We start from the raw sequence: 20,043 nt of genomic DNA, 5'->3' as shown, positions 1-20,043 counted from the left end.
GCGGAAGGGAAACGAAGAGCCGCAGCACCAGAGCACGTCCCGAGCCCCGCCCTACAGCGCTCCGACCGCCACGGAGCTGCACGCAGCGCCGGAGCGCGGAACGCGTCACAGTGGAGAAACTGACAGACGGGTCAGTGACGGGCGCCTTAAGAAACAAACGCAAACATCCGTCGAGCGAAGCCAGAAACAAAGATGAAAAACGGCCCAGAAGGGGCGGGCCCGCAGCTGGCCTGGAAGGCCCCACCCCGGCCCCGCCCTCCGCCGCCACACCGCAGGAGGGGCGGAGGGGAAGCGGGCCGGGCGCGGCTAAGCGCTCCCATTCCATTCGGGGGCTCGGCTGGCGGCTGCCCGGGGCTCTCCCGGCAGCTTCGAGCTCCCGCCCGCCCTCTCACGGCTCCACATCTCGCGGCCGCGGAACCCAACGGACACCGCCTCCGCCCTCTGCGGCGCGAAGAGCCGCCCGCGCCGCCTCAGCGCCACCGCGCAGGCGCGTCCTTCCCGGCAGCCCCTGCGCTGCGCCCGGCGGCGCGATGATCCACGAGCTGCTGCTGGCGCTCAGCGGGTACCCGGGGGCGGCCTTTACCTGGAGCAAGCGCGGCGGGCTTCAGGTGCGGCCCTTCCTCTCTTCTTCTTTTCTCCTCTCTCCACTCCCCTCTTCTCTCACCGCTCTGTTCCCGTAGGTGTCCCAGGAATTGCCGTTCTTGCACCCCAGCGAGACCAGCGTCCTGAACCGACTCTGTCGCCTCGGTACCGACTACATCCGTTTCGCCGAATTCGTGGAGCAGTACACGGGGCACGTACAGCAGCAGGTGGGGCCGCGCTGCTTCCCGGAGCGAAGCGGAGCAGTACCGATGCTGGTTTGCGTTACCTGCTGTTGTCAGACGGCCACCGGTGCAGCTCTGCACTAGCAGAACAAGCCCACCTTCCTGAGCAAGGCTCCAGAAAGTTCTCTGTGTTGTAAATGAGAGACAGTGCATAACTGCCAGTGTTGAAAGACGTGTCAGAGTGCGAAAGTCTCGTTCCTGGGGGAATGTCCTGTAGTGATTTCTGGTCGCTGTGGGCCATGTGGCACACTTGTCCCTGCGGTTCAGCAGGAGGTTGTGAGGAGTCAGGTGTTCGAGATGCACTCATAAACACAAACGAGCATTGAATTTAACAGTGCTGCAGCATGTGCAGGCTGCTAACGGTTTCCAACTCCTGCATGCATCTATGGAAGAGCTAAATGTAGTTCTGTTTTTTTTGTTTGTCTTTTTCTGGTCAATTTATGGTTGTTTAAGGTGCCTTTCCAAGTGTGGTGACCATTGGCTGCAGGTGTGTTGCGTGGAAATTCCATTACTTGTTAGACCAGTACTGAGGACCTGATGCAGATTCTATTGTTTGGTTTCAGGACCATCACTTGTCTCAACAAAACCAGAGTGGACTGCATGGGATTTATTTACGAGCATTCTGCACAGGTCTTGACTCAGTGTTGCAGCCGTATCGGCAGGCACTACTCGACCTTGAACAAGAGGTAAAGGAGAGAGACTCGGTGCGTGAGGCTGTTCTGCTGCTGGCACATTGTGGAAGCTTGTCATTTCTGCCGTTAATATATTGACTAAGTAGCAGCATCTTAAGAGATGACAAGGTAGTTTTCTTTCCACTTTGGGAGTGGCTTTCAAATTATTCCTGTGAGATGCTATTGTAAGTGAATGTTCGTTTTAATAAGCTGTCATTCCCCTCTACATGTAATTTATTAAGTGCCCCATCAGCCTCAGAGCCTGGTGCTGTTTTGTACTGTCATGCCTTCTGTTTTCAGTTATGAAGGTTCTGATAAAATCTTCCAGGGCTTAGCAGCTGTTCTGACACGGCTACTGTCATCATCCATTGATTTCATTAAAAATTACAGCCGAGATGGGATATGATGTGATTCAAAACATAGAGCCAAACTTGCCTTTTTACTTATCTATGCCATGTTTTAATTTTCATTACTTTCTTTGTTGTTACAGTTTCTGGCTGACCCCCATCTTTCCATCTCTCATGTTAATTATTCCTTGGACCAGGTAATGCTGATGTTCATGCTAATAGTTACTCTTGTCATTCTGTAATGCATCTAATGAGAATGTGAGTGGTGTAAACAAGATTTAGTCTTTCATGTCACCTAATTTCTCTTTAACATCTCTATAATGGAAATGCTAAGTCAGTGCCTGAAGCAGTGACTGAACACCTGGTGGTAAGGCAGGGGCAGCCCAGGGGAGCTCAGTGTTTGCAGTGTACCTGAGTGACCTGAAGGGCTGGAGCCAGGATCCACCCCTTCCCAGCCCTCATTGGAGGGTTGGCAGTGGAGGTGAGGCCATCTCATGCTGGAGATACTCCTCTACCAGAGGCCTTCCAGAGGTAAACGGCTCCTTTCCTTCATTTCAGGGTCTATGGCTGCTGCATTTGGGCTTATTCTCATTTGCTGTAGCCAAAGAGTTTGCCACCCTGCTATTATCGTGGTACTTTCCATACCGTCATAGTGTTATAATCTCCAAATTTATAGTCCTGTAATCATGTTTAGAAGGATGGTTTTCACTTTGATGCAGTGCATAGGTCCTCCTCCTTTACCCTGGTATATTCCTCGCAACTTGTGTTTATTCTGAACTGCAGCTGGAATACGGTGGCCTAATGACCTTTGGTCCAGGTGAGGATGGACATTCTTTCCAGTGATTTTTCAGGTCACTGACAGTAGTTTCCAATTTGGGGGAAAGCATGCTACTGGTTTACTTAAACTATTGTAATCACCTGTTGTCTGCACTTAACCAAGTGTAACTTTTCTCTCCATTGTTCTGCAGTTCCAGTTACTCTTCCCATCTGTGATGGTTGTGGTGGAACAGATCAAAACTCAGAAGGTATGGTAAAAGTTTAACTAGTGTCTCTTAGCAAGTTTCTGTAAGAATTGAATGTTTTACAAATCTCTTTATGATTGGATGAGGAAAAAGACAAATCCACTGTTAGCAGGATGTGTTTTACAATCACAACACACTTCAAACTACAAGATGCTGCTAGTTGGAATGTCGTCTTTTCTGATTCTGTTTTCTGTCATGTTCAATTGAATTAAAAAAGAAAAAGGAGAAGCTAATGTTTTCCAAGTCCAGAGATGCTTAGTTTTCATTAAGGGAAGTTTTTCAGATAAGCTGACACAGAAGTCTTTTCTTCACTTTTCAAACAGTGTTTAATCTCTCTTTCCATCAGACTTGTACAGTTCTTGTTAGCTGGAAGTGTGGTGTTTAAATTCTTGAGAAGGTTAGTACAGATCCAAGTAATAGACCTCATCTAAGCATTTTTTCTTTCTGTAGATTCATGGATGTCAAATACTGGAAACTGTCCACAAACATAGCTGTGGGGGATTGCCTCCTGTTCGCAGTGCTCTCGAAAAGTACGTAGATGCAATAAAACTATTTTGTTTCTATGTGATAACTGAAGTTAGTATCAAAGTGTTTTCTTACGTGTGAAAGCAGATGATGCTTCTCGAATTGGGCCTCCGTGATTTAAAAGGGCAAACTGTCACAGTCCCCTTTATTTATCTAGAATAGGTTCATGGCAGGAATTAAGGCTCTCTCCATACTTTGTATTTTTGAGGATCTTACTAGGGCATCTTTTAGGGCTGAAGTCTACATGAAATATCCTGGATACAGAGACGCGTTATTGTTTTTATTCATCTTTAGAAAAGTAAATTTCACTGAGTGAATGTCATGTCTGTATGTCCTTGGAAAGAAAGTACCACATTGCCTGGCACAATTGCACATTGCCTGGGCTTTCCAGAATGATATACGATGAGGTTTTGATTACTGTGTGCAGTGGACTCACTGTCTGTTTCTCTTGGTTTCAGGATTCTGGCTGTGTGTCATGGAGTCATGTATAAACAGCTCTCTGCCTGGATGCTGCATGGATTGTTACTAGACCAACATGAAGAGTTCTTTATCAGACAGGGCCCTTCTGGGAATGTCTCTGGCCAGCCCGAAGATGATGATGATGACCTAGGAATTGGGGGACTTACAGGAAAACAGCTACGAGAGCTCCAGGACCTGGTAAGACTGCAAGTTGTAGCTTGGCACCTTTAGTCCTCAGATAACAGAAGAATTACTGTCTTCTTCTTCAGTGCAGATTATACAAATGACTGGTCGTTCTTGAGACCTGGGTCTGGCTGGGGTGGAGTTAAATTCCCCACAGCAGCCCATAACGGGCTGTGCTCTGCGCTTGTAGCTAGAACAGCATTAATATCAGACCAGTATTTTGTCTATTACTGAGCAGAGTTGGCATAGCATCAACTCTCTCCAGCCACTCCAAAAGCAATGGGCTGGGAGCAGGCAAGAGGTGGGGAGGGGTAATTGCAAGGGCGGCTGACCTAAACTTACCAAAGACATATTCCATACATCACACTTAGCAATAAAAGCTGGGCAAGGAGAAGGTGCTTTTATTATGAAAACGTATGTCCTAAACAACTGTTATGCCTATTAAGGCCCTGTTTTGCAAGACGTGGCCAAATACTGCTTGCTGATGGGCAGTAGAGAATAATTGTCTTCTCTATGTTTCCATCTGTCTTTTGCTTGTTTTTCCTCCGTTTACTTTACCTCTCCTTAATTAAAATTTTGCTTATCTCAACCTATCAGCATTTGTGTTTTCTCTCCTTTTCCTTGGAAAGGGAGAGTCAGAGAGTGGTAAGGTGGAGTTCAGCTATCCACTGTGAAACTATCACATCTGATAGGATGGCAAAAACACGGTATCATTGCAGGTTACAGCTAGGCATTAAGAAGAGGTGCATATTGTTGGGCTCGTGGACAAACTTGAGGGCAGAAGGCCATATCAGTAGAATATGCATAGATGCAAGTAACTTGAAGTGCTGTACTTGTCTTGCACTTTTCTTATTCCTTAGCCAACAGTTATCTTCTCAGCCTGTACAATTATGATAGTATGAACAATTGCAGGATCCAGGTTGTCTGGATCTCGTCACTGATTCAGTGTACACTCTTCCAAGCGTAGCTGACCTGGATACCTTTCTTGTACAATCTCCGGTGCAGATCAGATTATAAATGTTATTAACAGGGTAATGTTGCTGTGAGAAATAGTCAAGAGACTAGTGCCAATGTTTCCAGGGTGTTAAACGGGGGGGGAGCAGCTGCCAGGCATTAAATGTTCACACCCATGGCACACCATTAGCTTGCTTTTGTTCACAGCAGTCTTCTCAATGGAGTGATCTTTCACACTTAGTGAAGCATTATGGCATTTGAATAGTTACTGCACCTGGCTCTAGTGAGAAACATCTGCAACTCTACAAATTCACGCCATGCTCTAGTTCACTGTGAGAAAATGTTTCCTGGGCACCAATGGTTTTAGTGTTGCATGTAACTAATGGAATGCACAGAAGATCCACTACAGTTACACCTTCCATTGCATAAATTTAAGTGTCTTCTCTAAACAGTCTTTGCTAAGAGCAGATTGCACGCAGGCAAAAGCAAGGAAAAACTTTAAAAAGGACATGGAAAACCTGTTATTTTTGCTTTTTGTATGCTCTATAACTTTTTCTATATAAACCTGGCTTTCTTAACCTTTTTCTCTCCTTGTGCTTTCCTTCTTTTCCCTGGTGTCTCTGACAGCGCTTAATTGAGGAGGAGAACATGTTAGCTCCATCTCTAAAGCAGTTTTCTCTGCGAGTGGAAATGCTGCCATCGTACATTCCTGTGCGAGTTGCTGAAAAAATCTTGTTTGTGGGAGAATCTGTACAAATGTTTGAAAATCAAAATGTTAACCTGACTAGAAAAGGTAAGGAGCATCTTTCTTATGGCCTTCACTCAGCTGTGAATGACTGACAAGTATCTTCCAAAATACTGTATGAATGAATTCTTTATCAGTCACTGTTAAAATGATATACGAATGAAAATACGAATGGCTGTGCCAGATCAGAGCGATGGTTCAAATGCTCTGCTTCTGATTGATTGCACAGGATGTAAGTACAGCATGAGTAAAAATATTTATATACTTTTCAGACGTAAGTTATAAGTCAACGATCTGATTTACTCTGGAGAAATAAAGCCACGGTATAGGTCAAGGTCAGGTTGCCTTTTGAGTTTCTATCCTTGTCCCTGAAGGGTTCGACAAATTCAGGAGCGCATCTTGCTCTGAGTGTGTGTATATGTGTGTTGCAGAATGACATCACAGAGTTAGAATGCGTGCACAAACATGGGATTGTTTGCAGTGTAGTCCCAAAAGTGGCCAGCAAAGACAGATGATCAAGATAGATCCTCAAAGACAATAACAAAACAAAAACAATTTCAACTGGTTGCTCTCTTTGAGAGCCTGATAGGTTTACACTGAAGATGGTTTTTGGAAATATGCTGCAGCAAGAGAGGAGGACTGCTGTGGACTCTCTTGAGAGTTCCTATGTGAAAAATACTCCAAGCAACGAATGCCACTGCAGAGAACAACTAATTGAATTGGGCTGGTTTCTTCTGTTTGTGAAAGTGAGGAGTGGTTTCAGAGATAACAGATTCCCAAGCCCAAGCAGTGGGATACAACTGAAAGGGATAGCATATATGGAGAATCAAACCAACTTGTTAATACAGTAGAAAAGTTTGGGGTTCAGAGATCTAGCTGAGTCCTAGGAAGAAGGACTGTTTGTTTGCATAGAAAATCCTTCCTTCCTTCCTTTTCTTTTCTCTGTTTTTTTGGTTTTTTTTTGCTGATACTGCAGTACTGCCTTATTGAGTGTCTATTGTGTAATAGTACTTGCAGTGCTATCTTGTGCTTGGTACTTCGAGGCCTCCTCAAATTCACATTCCCTTGTCTGATGTGACATTGTGCTTCCTGGGCAGCTTTTCTGCCCCACTGTGCTGGAAAGGGTCTGCACTTACTCAAATAGTATTTGTTCATTGTTGCACAGGCTCCATCCTAAAAAACCAGGAGGACACTTTTGCAGCAGAACTACATCGACTCAAGCAGCAACCACTCTTTAGTTTGGTGGACTTTGAATCTGTGGTTGACTGGATACGGAGTACAGTTGCTGAGGTAAGGATCCTAGATGTGGTAGAACTATACAGGTTGTGAAGCTTTAAGTTCTGTGAATGACCAGGAGAAGGGAAGCTTTCTACAATCAACACTTAAAACACAAGGGTGAAAGGAGCAGGTAGCTTTTATGGACTTAGTGTTGTGTTATTCCAGCCTCTAGACTTTAACAAGTACCAGTTATTTGCAGAGAATTTTTAAATATTGGTTGTATCACTTGTAACAACTTCAAAACTTTATGCTGTGATTTCAGTGTATCAGTTGGCCTTCTACTTGGACAAATGCTTTGTGGGTTGGTTTTGTTTTAATTTGGGGAAAAAAATTAAAAATTGGAGAACACTGGAGCATAGAAAAGTGAGGACAACTAGGACTGGGATGAATTCATAAATACGTGTCTTCCTGTTTCTTCCTGGTATCCATCAAGACGTTCTAGTTAGTAGTGTGGGTTGCCCATACAGGAGGAGTCTTAGTGTGTTCCACTTTGTGTCATAGAGCATTTTATGTATGTGGTTTTTAAATGTATCACAAGTATTCTGAGACAGTTACTGAATTTTATTAAGTATAGCTTTATCTGAGGAGAAATTTCTTCTTTTGTTTGTTTATTCTCTCCTCACTAGCATCTTTGGAAACTCATGGTGGAGGAATCTGATTTACTAGGACAACTGAAGGTAACATTACTGCTAACTTTTTGCAAATGTGGCTTAAAATTAGTGTGGGGTTTTTTGTTTGTTTGCTTTGTTGCATTTTTAATGGCCCTTTGCCCATATATACTTTACTGTCTTATGTTTTGTGCTTACTTTTAGGTATCTCTATTTTCATTTCCCAAGATCTTAAGTATGAGCACAGTGGTAGGACTTGGTAAGAGGCAGTTAGTGAGGTATATGTATGTGGTTTTCTGGTTTGCATGCTGAAGACTCATTATATTGCTTGCAGTGCATTGCACTGTACACTAGATGAAGTTCAGAGCTCTCCAGCTGTGTTTTGAAATTGCAGAAGTTGTCCAAGTAATGAAAAATAAGTGTTATCAGTTAGAACACTTACTCTTTCTGCTCAGATTGATTGATTTGTTTGTTTAATTATTTGTGTATGCTTACGTACAAAAACTTTATCTAAACAGATTATAAAAGACTTTTACCTTTTGGGAAGAGGTGAGCTGTTTCAGGCCTTCATCGACACTGCACAGCACATGTTAAAAACACCACCTACAGCTGTAACAGAACACGGTAAGCTTTATTTCCCAAGTACAAAACGTCCTCTCTTTGCTCTGGCAGGGAAATGGTTAGTTATGTCCACTGCAGAAGATTTCCCTATCTTATCCTCTGGATGTTTTCATCACTTTTGAAAGTGCAGCACTTTTGAATTACAGTATAATACACATTGGGCAAAAAGAATATCTTGCAGAAATCTCTCCATATCTAAGAGTGAAGTTGAATAAAAATGGTGGGAGTAGTGCTAGTCTTTTGTAGTCCAGTGTAAATTAATGGCTTCAAAATAAGCACTATCTGCTCTTGAGTATTCAGTTAATATTTGTGTTCTCTCTGTCAGATGTCAATGTTGCATTTCAGCAGTCCGCTCATAAGGTACTGTTAGATGATGACAACCTTCTTCCTTTGCTTCACTTGACCATTGAGTATCATGGAAAGGAGCATAAAGGTATCTTGTATTTTTAGTAATGAGTTAAGAGGGATCACGACAGTGACCTTGTTCTCAAATCCTATTGCCCTTGTGTGAAGTTAAGAAATATTAAATTGGTTTCCTTAATATCCTGTGTGACATTCTAGCCTGCTTTTTCTCTTCTCATTCTGTTATTTCCTCTTTTCATCCTTCTGTGGAAGGCTTTGCTTTGACTGAGAGGAAGACTTAATTGAGTACCTTCTCTGTTTTCAGAGTATTCTCAGACTCGTGAAGGGCCATCCCGAGAGCTGTCTCCACGTGAAGCCCCTGCATCTGGTTGGGCAGCTCTGGGCCTTTCTTACAAAGTTCAGTGGCCACTGCACATTCTCTTTACTCCTGCTGTTTTGGAGAAGTAAGTACTAGGTATTGTATTTGTCCATGTCTAGAAGTTACCCGATCTCAGGCACCCAATATTTATTTTTCCATTACAGAGAGAAAGGTAGAGCTTTAGCACTTTAGCTTGCTCCCTGATCCTTACTATTTCTACTTAGTCATGTTGAGGTTACTTGTTGCTACTAAGATCATGGCAGATCCTAGTCAGCAAAACAGATCTGTCAAAACTTTGCCAGCTCTTCTCTGCTAATGGTTGAATTACATTGCATTTTCTTAAATCAAAAACCATTATAAGCAGAAATCTGTTTCTCTAAGACAGGCTGTTACCTCATCTGCTCTGTCTGTTGGCAGGCAACTCCCTGACATTTCTTTTTCCAGTCTTGCACTGTTGTATTCTTCGGTACCTGTACCCAAGAAAGAGTTCTATCCTAAACAACTTTGTTATTTTTTGTCTGTAGGTACAACGTTGTGTTCAAATACCTGCTAAGCGTGCGACGTGTCCAGGCAGAGCTACAGCACTGCTGGGCTCTGCAGATGCAGCGCAAACACCTGAAATCTAATAGAACTGATGCCATCAAGTGGCGTCTGAGAGACCACATGGCTTTTCTTGTGGACAATCTTCAGTATTATCTCCAGGTCAGGATTAAACAGAGTTAAACTTCCAACAGTTAGTCAGGAACTGATAGAAATTCATGGTGGGAGCACTGAAGTTTTAAACTAGGACTTTTTTTCTGTTAAACTAGGACTTTTTTTCTGAATTCCCGGATTTAGTGATACAACTGTGCATCAGTAGAGTTTTAAGTGCTAATGGAAATGAAAATGTTTAATTTCTCAAGTGCTACTAAGCATTCGTGAAAAGCCCAAAGCTTTATCCCCAAAGCTGCATCATTAAGATACGATCCTGTCTTGTTCCTTTGCCCCTTTAAGTGAGCTCCACTTTGTTCAGTGACAAAAGTTGGGGGCTTTTTTGTTTGTTTTTGTTTGTTGGTTGTTGTTGTTTTTGTTTTTTGTTTTGAGTTGAAAGAAGCCATATTCTCACTTTCAGACATGAACAATTGCTGGTAGTAGCATGTTTTTGAGAGAATCATTTGTTAATAGTTACAACAGTATAATCAAGGGGGCCTGGTTTTCTAGAATCTAGAGTAATGGCTGAGCTCTTGCTTTGCAGCCTTTGCCCTGAGCCTCCAGACAGCATCTGTCTGTAAAATCAGATGACTGCAATCAAATTCCTTTGTTTACATATTAGCTATATCTGACGACTGTACTGACGGTGGTAATGCCTCCTATTTCATTATGCTGGCCCACAGTGTCAGAGGTGGATACTGGGGGTATGGCAGTACAGGCTGAACCTTCTAACAAATACTCCATTACATTTTGTTGCTGTGTGACATATGGCAAGAGGGGGCTGTCTGACACAATGGTGTCTGACATGGAAATGGGTCTGAAGCAAAGGTATGTCTCTGAATTCCTCCGTGGGAAAAAAAAACAGTACTCAGTGACATTCATTAACACTTGCTGAATGCTTATGGAGCCCAGCAGTGGGTGTCAGCACAGGGAGGCAGCGCTGAGTCAGCTCCGCTAGTGCAGATTTGTACGAGCACAGCATGCAGGCTCTTGTTCATCTCTGGTGAAAATGCACAGCTAATGGTGGTGCCTATATTAAAAATAGTGTTTTGTAGCTGAGGATGTGCTTTATCAAATAGTGTTATTGTGCTCTTTATTCCATGGAAGCTACAAAAGAAACAAATAGGAGATAAGACTTGCAGTAACCTAAGTACTTTTTCACTAGCTCATCTTAGAGAAAATGAGCATTTGCCTCTCTACTTAGTTAATATTTAGGCATCAATATTTTTTCTTCTCCCTTATATTACTACAACTGCTGTTGTATAAAGAGCTCCATTCATGAGGCAGAAAGAAGTTGATGGTCATCCTCTATCATAAGAGTAGTGATAGGGAAAATAAGCTTCTTAGACAAAACTTCTAGCTGGTGAGGTACTCCTGTTCCTCGAGGAAGTTGTTAATGAGAATTCTTCACATGGTCATCAGGTGGATGTTCTGGAATCTCAGTTCTCACAGCTTCTCCAGCAAATAAATGCCACGCGAGATTTTGAGAGCATACGACTGGCTCATGATCATTTCTTAAGTAATCTGTTGGCTCAGTCTTTCATCCTCCTAAAACCAGTAAGTAGATACTGTTTTCACTTTTTTTCTACAAGTTCTCCAGCTGCCTCAAGAAGCAACTTTGCAAACAGATCAGACAAACCATTGCTTTTAAAAGCAGATCAGTGATGATCTGCAGAGAATGGGCTCTTAATTCTGTGAATAAAGTAGGTCCAAACTAGGACAGATAAATGATATAAATTCAGTTGATGTACAGTTGGTGAGAGTGGATGCTACACTGCTGACAAAGTTTTAAGATTATTCTGGTGATAAATTTGCCTTAATTATTTTTTTCCCCTTCACAGGCAATTTTTAAAGAAGTACACATTAGCATAGTGTTGGGAACTGTATTTCTTATTCTAAGCCAATGCATCCAAAAACATATTATCTGAGAAGGAAATCCTGTCTCAAAGTCTAGGAGGATAAGAATAATTAATGTTCCAGAATGGACTTCAGAGATTATTTTGTCTTATTGTATTGTAGTTTTGATGAGAATAACATTGATTTCTTTTTTATTAAATGAGTTGCTTTACAGAAAACATCTAGAAAGATTGTAAATAATAGTCAGACACAGTGATACCATAGGTCCTGTCTTTTTCATTATTTTTTTCAGACTTTGAGGCTGTAGCGTAAGAGTGTCAGCATGCTAATTTTTTCTGTTCTGGAGCAAAGTGTTACAGTAGTTATGCATGTGAGATATTTGAGCTGCTTCTTAACATTCTTATATCCATTGGGCACTGTAATTTGCATTCAAAAGATTTTTCAAGTTTTGTAAACGGTGAAACCAACCCCTTGAATCACATCTTTTGCTGTTCTTTATTCTCAAACATGAGGTTGCACTGGTGGCTGGCTGACTGGATTGGAAAGCCAACGCTCAACTTCTGAGCCTGTGTTGATAGTTGGCAGGCTGATGTCAATCAGCTCAATTATTTCCTCAATTATATCTCCAGAACACAACTGTGTAGGGGGGTAGGTACAAGTGTGCATTTTTTTCCTTAAGAAAAAAGGCCTTAGAAATGCTGTAGCTGCTTTTACATCTTCCTTAGTGATCAGTGAAAAGCATCATATTATCTTGATTATGACTGCTTTAATTTTCAGCTACTAAAAACGAGACAACTTTCTCTGAGGCTGAGCTTTGTATTTAACCGGTAACTCATACTACTTTTTCCATACAGGTTTTCCACTGTTTAAATGAAATTCTGGACCTTTGTCACAGTTTTTGCTCTCTGGTGAGTCAGAATCTGGGACCGTTAGATGAGCGTGGAGCTGCACAACTCAGTATTCTGGTGAAGGTGAATCTCTATTGCTGTGGTCTTGTTCATCTCCCTTGCAAACATTTAAGCTTTAACTTTACTGCTGTTCTACAGCTGTTCTGAGCTGAGACCTTCTGTATGAGTACTTAAAATGATTTGAATTAATCAGTACCTCATGGGAGGTCTGGGAATTGCCATCTTGTTGGAAAAACCAGCCTGATGTCTACCTCCTGTATATATCTCTGCTTTTGGATACCTAGAACTTAAATTAATTCTTTTGGCTGACAGGTTACCTTACAGTAAACCACAAGCAAAATTTAGTCTGCTAAATGATTGAAAAGCCTTTCCTGAACAGGTTTCCTGTAATTTGTAGGGATTCAGTCGTCAGTCATCGCTGCTCTTCAAGATTCTCTCTAGTGTTCGAAACCATCAAATAAACTCTGACTTAGCTCAACTGCTACTACGCCTGGATTATAACAAATATTACACACAGGCTGGAGGAACCTTGGGCAGGTAGGAACAGCTTCAGGGGTACCAACAGTCACTTGAAATACAGAGCATGCTAAACAATCATAAGTAAGCCATGTTCCTTTAGTAAACTAAAATCACTGGAAACAAAATGCTGCTAGTACTATGACAGAAAAGTAGCAAAACCAGGCTGACTTTCATGGGTGCTTCCCCCCCCCCATTGTTTTGAGTTACCTGCTAGTTCATATTGGCTGAAAAATAGTGAAGTGTGTTAACAGAGGGGAGCTCCTTTCAATTTGTTAACGTTAATATTGCATCCTTCTCTTTCAGTTTTGGAGTTTGAGCACTAAGACCTGCTCTTCGAACTGTGTCCCACAGCAGGGTAAGCAGTGAAGCCTGTGGCACTCTTGGGAGAGTTTGCTCTCTCTTTTTCCCTTGTAGTTGGCTCTTGCCCAATGAAGCACTGTCAAAAAGAAGTGGCAGGCAGTGCCAGCCACCTGCGACTGCCTAGTGCTTACAGAAAGATTTTTCAGTTATTCTGAGCTAGTACAAACACATTTTCTGCAGTCGCTGTCTACTCATTAATGCTTCTAGAATGGCAGTCTATGCTTCTTCCAGAAGTGGAGTTAAAAAACAACAGAATGCTGTCTTGGCTGCTGAGTTGGACAGTGGTACTTGGCAAGCTGGAATATGAAGGAAATAAGTCTCTTGTTCCTGACCACCAATGAACTTTTAGCATTCTTTAGAAAGTGGACTTGGCTGTTGTAAACCAGTTTATCACTCATCTGCTAATCAAATACATACCTCTATGTAAATAAACAACTCCAATGGCATTTTGAAGTAAACTGGAAAGGGATGAAGGAATAGAGTTTTAAGATTTTTTTTCTTTTACAGTGCACTGTTCCTTCATATCAGTATAGTTACGTTTTACAGAGAAAGCAGGAGACATTGCTAGCCCAGTCCTTAGTATATTTTGTAACATGCTGGAATTATTCATACCTGTTACTAGTTGCAGTATTTGAAGTGCAAATCTCCCTCTGCTGACAGAAGAAGGTGCTAGAACTACAGCTAGGGAGAAACTTAAGATGTCTTAGAATCTCTAAATGTATCCTGTTATTGTTCAAGGCTATCTAGAATGCTGTTTGTGACTAGTGCACTGAACCCAAATAAATCTTTGGCATGCACATAATTTTTTTTTTCTGCACTTCAGGCTCCTAGCAGTTTATTTGTCCTACTTCTCTTTTCCACTTTTGTACCGCTAGTCTTCAGCGGGGCAGGTTAATAATCGACACAGGCAAAAGAGGAAGGGAAGAAAAAGAAAAAGCCAAACCAAAACAGTACTTCCTCATCAAAGCTCTTACCAGTTGCTTCAATGGCATCTTCTTCCAACGAGGTGTAGCAGTACACAACATGCCATTCTTCCAATATACAGAACTGTAGCGCTGCTGCCCTGAACTCTGTCATGGGTCCCTCCTTCTGCAAATAAAGCCTACCACCTTTCCAACCCTTTGTAATTGACTTTTTGAGTTGAAGTTGGACTTCAGAGAAAGTAGAATGTTTAAGTTGTTCAGTATGGGCAAGTGTAAGCATTTCTTTTCCCCTCACCTAGGCAAGGCAGATAAAATAGAAGCCCCAGTAGCTAACACAAGAGATTGAACGTTTATTTCATGATAAAATTCAGCAGATAAAACTATATACAGTAAACCATGCACGCTGTCCAATTCCACAAACATTTAAAACCTGATTAAAACAGTCTGCACAACAGTGGGACAGCAGGAGAAGGTGTCAGCCTAGGGAGGGACATAGTCATGTTTGTATTTCGGATGCTTGTTGTAGCCTACTCTCTCTCCAGCAATAAGGCTCTGGATCACCCACTCTTGTGAGACAACAGGCAACCTTAATGCTTCTGCGCACTTCAAGACAACAGCTGGGCAGGAAACATCAGTCACCACCACATCATAAACACCCAATGCAATATCTGTGTATGAAGAAAGAGGTGTTGGTCAGGTAAAAAGAAAAAAAAAGCCTCTTCCTTGCAACAGCAGATAAGTCTGTTTAGCTACTATACTAATATGAGTCTCCCTAGCATCTCCCATTCCTAGCCTATAAATTCTCTTCATTAGAAGTTAGGACGTGCTGTACAGGAACACTGTGCATGGGAAAGGATTCCCCCTACTGCAGACAGAAGTTAATAGAAAACTAGAAGCCAAAATTACAAGCAGGAACAGATACCCATGTGTTTTGACCTCAGGCTGCAAGTACTAGGGGCTATATCCCATACAGAGAAGCAGCAAGTTGAGTGTGTACACAGGAATTCAGAAGAACAAGGAAGCAATTCTAGTGGCCTACAGAAGGCCCAGGAAGATTTCCTTAAGGCTGATGGCTTGTATCCTGAACTGCTGCAGCGTATCGTTCACTGGAAGGCAGAACTTCTGTATGTAATCTAGATTAGATTACATTCAGTCAGAGAGCTAGTGTCAGCATTTTGCCTTTCTTTATGCTTATAGACATGCTTGTAAGCCACCCTAAGTGGTTTTTTTTTAAATCATACAGGAGAGCACAGCAGCATGAGATTTCCAGCTACTAGAGAAAGCCAATGAGTACCTTTGTTGTTAGCATTTGAAAAATGCTGTTTAACAGATGATGCTCCTCCAGTCATAAGGATTTCAGACCACAGATCCAGGAAGTTCTGCTGCTGATCTGATACCAGGAGAACCTTCAGGTTATGGAATGGGTTCTCTCGTGGGTGCCTGTGGAAGAAAAAGTTGCAGATTGTTAAGAACATATGATAATCTTACAGCCTTCCACTATTCAAAGGGAACTTGTGAACAGGAGGAAAATTAACTTTTTACATAGGTGGATAGTAATAGAACAAGGGGAAAATAAAGGAGGGAAGGTTTAGAGTAGATGCTGTCAGAGGGTGGTGAGGTGCTGGAACAGGTTACCCAGAGAAATTGTGGGTGCCCCATGCCCAGAGGTGTCCAAGGCCAGGTTGGATGGGACCCTGGGCAACCTAATCTAGTACTTGAGCTGGCGAGGTTGCCAACTGCTTGCAGCACAGGGTTTGGAATCTGGTGGAATCTGGTGGTCACTGAGGTCCCTTCTTCCTACCTAAGCCAGTCTACAATTCTAAGATAACCTCTGATTTTATTTGAGGACCATTATTTACCTCCTCACATCAACGGACTGTCTCCCATGTTAGTACTTTTAATATCTTAACATCACATGTTCCTTAAATACCTGGAGCAATTTTCCTATATTTACAGATAGTAAGCAGAGCTTGACCACACTAGCAACATGCACATGTACACACATGGGCAGGTGTATGCATGTGTGCAGCCACCTGAATGCTAATCTTTCCGATCCTGAAAAACCTGTTCTGTGCCTATTCAAAGCACCTCTTTGATAGGGCTGAGCAATCTAGCATCAGCCTCCAGCCCCGAAGACTGTTTTGAAATCTGCTTTTGTCTGTTCATTACTGTCTCCAAGGACTCTTAAAACAGAATGTGATTAAATTCAGTAGAAATGCCAAGAAAGTATTTTGAATTCAGAACGTGCCAGTGAAAAAGAAAACTTCAATAGTATTGCTCTCCTTTATAAATTATAAGCTATTAAAAGAAAGCAGCTAAGTAAGTGGGAAGTCTTGCCTGAATTTCATCTTCCTTAAGAGACTGAAATCTCTCTTCCTGGCAGACTGTCTTTTTGTGCATATGGCAGCCAAATCCACCTTGCTGTTGGAGCTACATCCAAGAAAAGAAATGCAAGTGCTCTTTCTATACAAATACCAAACACAGGGAGCAGTACTATAGACACCTTCAGAACTTGCAATATTCAAAAAAGCTAACCAAGCGTAAGACTTCTCTCTCCTTAAATCCCTAGCTTGTGCACTTACATCTTGGTTATTACTTATTACTTACCATTCTAGCAATTTTTGCTCCTGGAGGCTATAACCAGCTGGCAAAAGGTAATTCCGATAATTCTGAAGCTGGTTGGCATGACAGCTATCGTAGACCCAGACATGAGACACACAAGGGATCCCTCGGGCAAGGCACAGCAAGTATTTCCGTGTTCGACAATGCTGATCCGCAATCAGAAGACACTGATATGCTGCATTACACTTCAGGAGAGAGAAAAAGACATGCAAACTGGAAACAGAGTGCTTAGAGAAAAGCCTTGAAATTACTTGCAGCTGAACATTAAGGAAGAAAACAACCAAAACACTGTCTTCACAGCCCTGTTATGTGAGAAGTGAAGTAGATTCAGAGACCAGAAGAATCTATTCCATGCTGTGCAGTACAGACTAAAAACTCTACTTACTGTTCTTGTATCATATCTCTCTTCCTTTATCCGAAGTGGAAGAGAAAAACATCAATTAAACTGTAACTTTAAGCCATTAAAGACTATCCTCATGAAAGATGCTCCAGTGACAGTCAACACTTACTTATATTAAAAAAATCAGAACCTATTTTGTGTGTGTAAAAACGAAGACACAGGCAGCCTCAGTGTGGAGGCACCTGCATCTGTACATAACCACGTTTTGTAACAGCAGCAGGGGTTGAAACTAGATGATCTTTGAGGTCCTTTTCAACCCAGGCCATTCTGTGGTTCTGTGATTCTGTGATAAGAAGGAAAACAAAATTTTAAGGAGTGACTCAACTGACCCACTTTAGACACCTACTGTAGGAGGATAGGAGTGATGTCCAAAATTATGTTTTTTGTTTTTAAACAAACTATAAAGGGACATCTGAAAAACCAGATGCAGAAATATATGATGCGACTGTATAATAAAAAGAATCTCACCTAAATGTTTAGCATGGGACTCTGGCAGATCAAGTTTAGTTTTATCCACTTTTATTGCATGCACTCATGAAAAAGTTAAAAAAAAAAAAAAAAAAAAAGAAAAAGAAAAAAGTCTACCTTCTGCCCTGAAGTCTGCACAGCACTCTTCTGGACATATGAAAAGACTTCTAGGTGGTCTCACAATGCATATTAACTGACAGGAGGGTGCACAGAAGATGACAAACTATATTTGATAGTATCCACTTAAGAAGATATAAACTTAAATACAGGAAACTCAATGTAAACATATATATACACTTTTATTATTATTATTTATTTTATTTTTTTACTTGGAGGTGGTCAAATACTGCAACAAGTTGCCCAAAGAGGCTGTGGAACATCCAGCCTCAAGAGGATGTCCAACTGGACAAGGTCCTGAGCAATGTGCTCAAGTTGGTCCTGCTTTTAGCAAGATGCTAGAGGAGACAATCTACAGAAATCCTTTCTAATCTCAACTATTTTGACTATCACTCTATAAATTAGTGAGCAAGCCTTTACCTGTGTTTCATTAAAATCTTCCAGGATATAGCCAGCTCCTGCTCGTAGCTGCTGTGCTATATAATGTTTGTTGTATGGAGTCATCTCTAAGAATTCTAAAACAGAAAGTTAAGAATTTGGCTGTTATCCATTCAGGTCCATACCCTCTTCAATCCACACAGCCCTCATCAACTTTAATGAAGGATGCCTATCTTTTCTCCTTAGAATATCTAAAAAAAAAAAAACAACCTCAGAGTCCTCAAAAAACCATGACAACGGGAAGCACGACTATTGGCCTAGCTAGCCAAGTGAGTACCTTGTAGCTTTCTTCATGCTGAAGTTCACTGCATAGAACACAACTACTTTAGCAAAAGCAAACTGCAGCATTCATACTTTCATTCATGAATGCATGAATACATTTCATGCATTCATACTTTCAAGACCCCTCTTTCCCAGCACTATCACTTCTCTCTCAAAATCTTGCTTCCCATATTATATTTTTCTCAGACTGTTGGTCTCTGTCATACCTTTCTTAATTTGCTGAGAAGCATTATAGTCATCACTGACACAACATCATACATTTGAGGCTGTAAATTCTCTAAAACAGAGACTGAGTCTTAGCTCCTTTCTGCAAAGGATTAAAGAGCAAAAGGGTAAAACAAGCACTCACACAAATGCCTGGCCAGACAGCATGCAGTCCTTTACCTACAGCCACTGCATTCCACTTGAAAATGCAATGGCTAAGCTTCACCTCACCTTCTTCCTCCTCACTACTCCCTGCAGGACCATCTGATGGCTTCTGGCAATTGACCAATTTGTCACTGGGTGTTGCCATGGTGAGGAGAAAGGCATAACCCAAAAAGAGGGTCTTATTGTGTGGCAATGGTCCATGATGGTCCTCCAGCACTGGGGGATCTACAGCATCTACACCTTCACAGGTGCTCACAAGCTCTCCTGCCCTCACAGCCCCTGTGGAGAGATGGAAGCACCATGAGACTCACAAGTCAGGTTTAGCAAAAAGACCTGCAGAAGGATTTAGGATATGTGCAACTTCAGTTACTTTACTGGTGAAGACAGGACTTGATTAGGATCAGGCTAGGATAGGCTGGTATCTTTTTACCCTTACAATTGCAAAGACTTCAAATAAAAACCAGTAAGTGACTAAAGAAACAATATTTCAGGTTACTGACAGACTGCCAAACAAAGGGACCCTTCACAGCAGTAAGCATGAAGGCATTTTAGGACTTAGTAAACAATAAGGAGACAGGCAATTCAAAGACTCTCACCAGGCTTTAATGTTGCTGACTTGCGGCCACGTTTAGCTGGGGATCTCTCTTCCTCAGACGCAACAAGCTTCCTCTTGCCAGAAAGCACACCTGGTGGCACACGCGGACTTTCCAACCCTTTACGAGTGGGAGTTGTACTACTGCTAGAGGTGCTGGGAGAGGCAAGGTTACTACGGCGCTTCCGCTTTCCCTCCACAAGATTATCTGTGATATAAGATGAAAATTGAACTGGTCACCTGTTGTCATCTAGTAATTCCATAATCTTCACGTAGTCAACCAAAGATGGCTGAACTCTCTCACTTCTCTCTCTGTTCAGCCCAGCCAGTCAGAGCTCTGCACATCTTCCAGCTCTTCTTAGTCCAACCAATGAAGAGCACAGTGCTGATTCCCATTCCTCTAATCCCAACCAATCAGGCAGCCTTAATCAGCAGACAGACTTCAGCAAGGCCTTGCTGAAGTCTAGGTAGACTACATCAACAGCCATTCACTCATCCACGAAACAGATCGCACAGTCATAGAAGGCACCAATGAGGTTG

The 20,043-nt window shown here is 42.1% G+C and overlaps 2 protein-coding genes and 1 long non-coding RNA gene across 4 annotated transcripts in view; 1 reads left to right on the top strand and 2 right to left on the bottom strand.

Annotated features, from left to right (window-relative positions):
* Positions 1-525: 525 nt before the first annotated feature.
* On the top strand, positions 526-16,932 carry TUBGCP4 (tubulin gamma complex component 4). Of its 2 annotated transcripts, XM_065734186.1 has the most exons (19): positions 526-608; positions 681-809; positions 1,388-1,510; positions 1,986-2,039; positions 2,811-2,867; positions 3,315-3,394; positions 3,848-4,046; positions 5,613-5,778; positions 6,896-7,020; positions 7,635-7,685; positions 8,135-8,240; positions 8,563-8,670; positions 8,905-9,043; positions 9,483-9,660; positions 11,071-11,205; positions 12,360-12,476; positions 12,811-12,950; positions 13,236-13,287; positions 16,849-16,932. In XM_065734186.1, the coding sequence occupies exons 1-18, from the start codon at positions 531-533 to the stop codon at positions 13,246-13,248; spliced, it is 1,998 nt and encodes a 665-aa protein (XP_065590258.1). In that variant the 5' UTR covers positions 526-530; the 3' UTR covers positions 13,249-13,287; positions 16,849-16,932. The 2 variants fall into 2 exon arrangements, with proteins under 2 accessions (XP_065590258.1, XP_065590257.1); XM_065734185.1 differs by lacking the exon at positions 16,849-16,932 and having other exon boundaries at positions 13,236-14,094.
* LOC136047133 (uncharacterized) lies at positions 5,664-9,489 on the bottom strand. Its single transcript, XR_010622056.1, has 3 exons — positions 9,352-9,489; positions 8,153-8,225; positions 5,664-5,733 (listed from the first exon to the last, which is right to left on the bottom strand). It is a non-coding gene; the product is annotated as an uncharacterized LOC136047133 (long non-coding RNA).
* Positions 14,542-20,043, bottom strand: part of TP53BP1 (tumor protein p53 binding protein 1) — a 25,893-nt gene continuing 20,391 nt past the window's right edge. Inside the window, exons 21-26 of the mRNA XM_065734187.1 lie at positions 19,508-19,711; positions 18,978-19,190; positions 18,243-18,337; positions 16,823-17,022; positions 15,510-15,655; positions 14,542-14,883 (exon numbers count right to left, since the gene is read on the bottom strand). Of these exons, the coding sequence (XP_065590259.1) occupies positions 14,696-14,883; positions 15,510-15,655; positions 16,823-17,022; positions 18,243-18,337; positions 18,978-19,190; positions 19,508-19,711 (1,046 nt within the window). The 3' untranslated portion in view covers positions 14,542-14,695. The remainder of the gene's footprint in view (positions 14,884-15,509; positions 15,656-16,822; positions 17,023-18,242; positions 18,338-18,977; positions 19,191-19,507; positions 19,712-20,043) is intronic.

This window comes from Cyrtonyx montezumae, unplaced genomic scaffold, assembly GCF_038088225.1.
Source record: "Cyrtonyx montezumae isolate F1298 unplaced genomic scaffold, pur_monq_1.0 scaffold_17, whole genome shotgun sequence".
NCBI classification, from domain to species: Eukaryota; Metazoa; Chordata; class Aves; order Galliformes; family Odontophoridae; genus Cyrtonyx; species Cyrtonyx montezumae.
Note: the sequence above shows the minus strand (reverse complement) of the source record. Positions and strands in the feature narration are given on the sequence as shown.